Below are 2,287 nucleotides of genomic sequence, written 5' to 3'. Positions count from 1 at the left end.
GAAGCCAAGACAATGAACAATGTAAAAAACCAAAACTACTAGGGCCTAAAGCGATCCACACGCGTGGATCTGACAACCCACCCTCACCATTGAAGACCGAGGCCGTCGGCGGAGGGGGAGCCGCTGGCGGACGGCGGTGGAGGAACTCTCCTTGCGGCAGGCACTGGCGATATCGCCTATCTTTCTTGGAGGGGGAGAAAGAAAACGATGCACCTTCTTAGCAAGAGATTACTACCAGAATAATAAATTCAAAACTACACCATTAACACGCGCGTACAAGAATACAATACGGTTGCAAAGTACTAGTAGTACAAATAACCCTTGGCCTCCCGCCATTCGTATGCATATATACAACCCGATCCCTTTAGCCGTCCCTCCACTACCACTAAATCAAAAGCATAACCGCCCATGGCGCATAATATCCATTTAGTTGGGCCATGGACACGTTTGGCATGCGTGTACGCATGATGCATTCATGATCCATTTGCCCTCTCCTCTCCTCTCCTCTCCTCTCCCTCGATCGCCCCACCACTTCTTCAAAAACCAACCACCTTCGTCCTCTTTCCCTTCTTCGTCTTGCTCACGCCAAGAAGCACGGCAAGAAACCGTTGGTCCATACCAGCACGACAGGCCGGCCGGTGGTGATTAGTTAGCTAGCTAGCTGCCGGTGGCTCTTTGCTACTATGTACGTACATGGGGCAGGAAGAGGACGCCCTGACCGTGGCCTTCTCGTGGGAGCAGGAGCTGGGCATGCCAGAGAGCCCGAGGAAGCCGCCGGTGATCTTGTCGTGGGAGCTCGAGCCGGCCGTGAAGAAGCCGGTCTCGACGGTTGAAGGACGTGGTGGTGGCATGCGGGAGGGCCAGAGGAAGGTGCCGGCGCTGGCGAGGCGGCTGTCCGTGCCGCCGCCCCCGGGCAGGCCGGCGGCGAGGGGCTACTCGAGGGCCGTCCGGCCTGAGGACGACCCGTTCCTGGCGGCGTACCTGGCCTGCACCAAGAGCGGCGGCGACGGCGACGGCAGGAAGATGAAGACCGCACCAACAAGGGAGGCCAAGGGCCAGAGGCGGTGGAGCGGGCTCGGGCGTGGGCTCGGCGCGCTGTCGTGCAAGAGGTCCAACGGCGTGGTGGAGCAGAGCATGGTGAGGATGGCCAAGCTGCCCGGGCTGGATCCCAGGGATGCTTAATAGTAGTAATTATGTCCTAATTTATCATCGTCGTCATCTCCTCTTTTTTGTTTGGTATGGTTTGCAGTAGTTTCTTCCTGATAAACTTTGGTGATTAGATGTAGAAAGTTTGAGAACACGCTAAATTTGTACGTGTGCTGAAGAGGAAGCATGCATCATCTCAATTGCTCAGAGATTTGGCAGCAATCTTCATCTTCCTATAGCGCTACTGTGTGAGTGGCATAAGCATCTTGTTTCTTCTTCTTGTTCTAATCTGTGATGGATGGATGGATGGATGGATTGATTTCCATGACACTGACTCTCTGCCCTGCACTTGCAATTTTCTACCTGTCAGTGTCAATCAACCAGACAGTGACATGCAGAGGTTGACCGAGACTTGGAACATTCCGTTGCTAATTTCTTGTGCTTGTGTCCATTGTGCAGATAGGAATATGGATCACTGCTTGGTACCAACAGAAAAGTCGTTTATACAGATTAGGTAGGGGGTCTAGTCACAAGCACAACTGCTGCTGCGGTTTATCTGCAAGTTGCAGATAGTACCTGAATCCATACTAACTTAGTACTAGCTGGTAAGTTACAGCCCAGAGGAAAACCTATGGCCCAGTGATACTGCCTGCATCCATTTCTCTGACCATTTCCATGCCGTGAGGAAAACTTTGGAAGGAATTGCAGGACACGTCAGGGGAGAGAAGGAGATGGCCCAGAAGGACCTTCCTTCCTTCCCTTGATTTTTCCTTGGCTGACAGAGAAATTTGAGTTATGGGCTTGGACACTTAGGGTTCGAACGGTCAATGAGAAAAAAGAGGGAGCATTACACTCTCTGAAACATCTTGCGGCGATCTTGAGCGTTCTATCTTTGAAAGTTCCTTCGTTAATTTCTTGACTTTGTGATCATTGTGTGAGTAGGAATATACTCCCTTCATTTTAAAATAGATGACCCAACTTTATACTAACTTTGTATTAAAGGTAGTACAAAGTTGAGTCATCTATTTTGAAACGGAGGGAGTACATGTGTATGTGTATATATATGAAGCACTGATTGGTAGTAGTAACAGGAAAGTTAGGCAGGTTGGAGGTAGTACTCTGAACCACGAGTGAAACTGGG

General features: G+C 50.7%; 1 protein-coding gene across 1 annotated transcript; it reads left to right on the top strand.

The window, feature by feature from the left end:
• Positions 1-375: 375 nt before the first annotated feature.
• Positions 376-1,380, top strand: LOC119298785. Its single transcript, XM_037576081.1, has one exon. It carries the CDS (start codon positions 694-696, stop codon positions 1,180-1,182), a length of 489 nt encoding a protein of 162 aa, XP_037431978.1. The 5' UTR covers positions 376-693; the 3' UTR covers positions 1,183-1,380.
• Positions 1,381-2,287: the final 907 nt, after the last annotated feature.

Source organism: Triticum dicoccoides, chromosome 5A, assembly GCF_002162155.2.
Source record: "Triticum dicoccoides isolate Atlit2015 ecotype Zavitan chromosome 5A, WEW_v2.0, whole genome shotgun sequence".
NCBI lineage: Eukaryota > Viridiplantae > Streptophyta > Magnoliopsida > Poales > Poaceae > Triticum > Triticum dicoccoides.
Note: the sequence above shows the minus strand (reverse complement) of the source record. Positions and strands in the feature narration are given on the sequence as shown.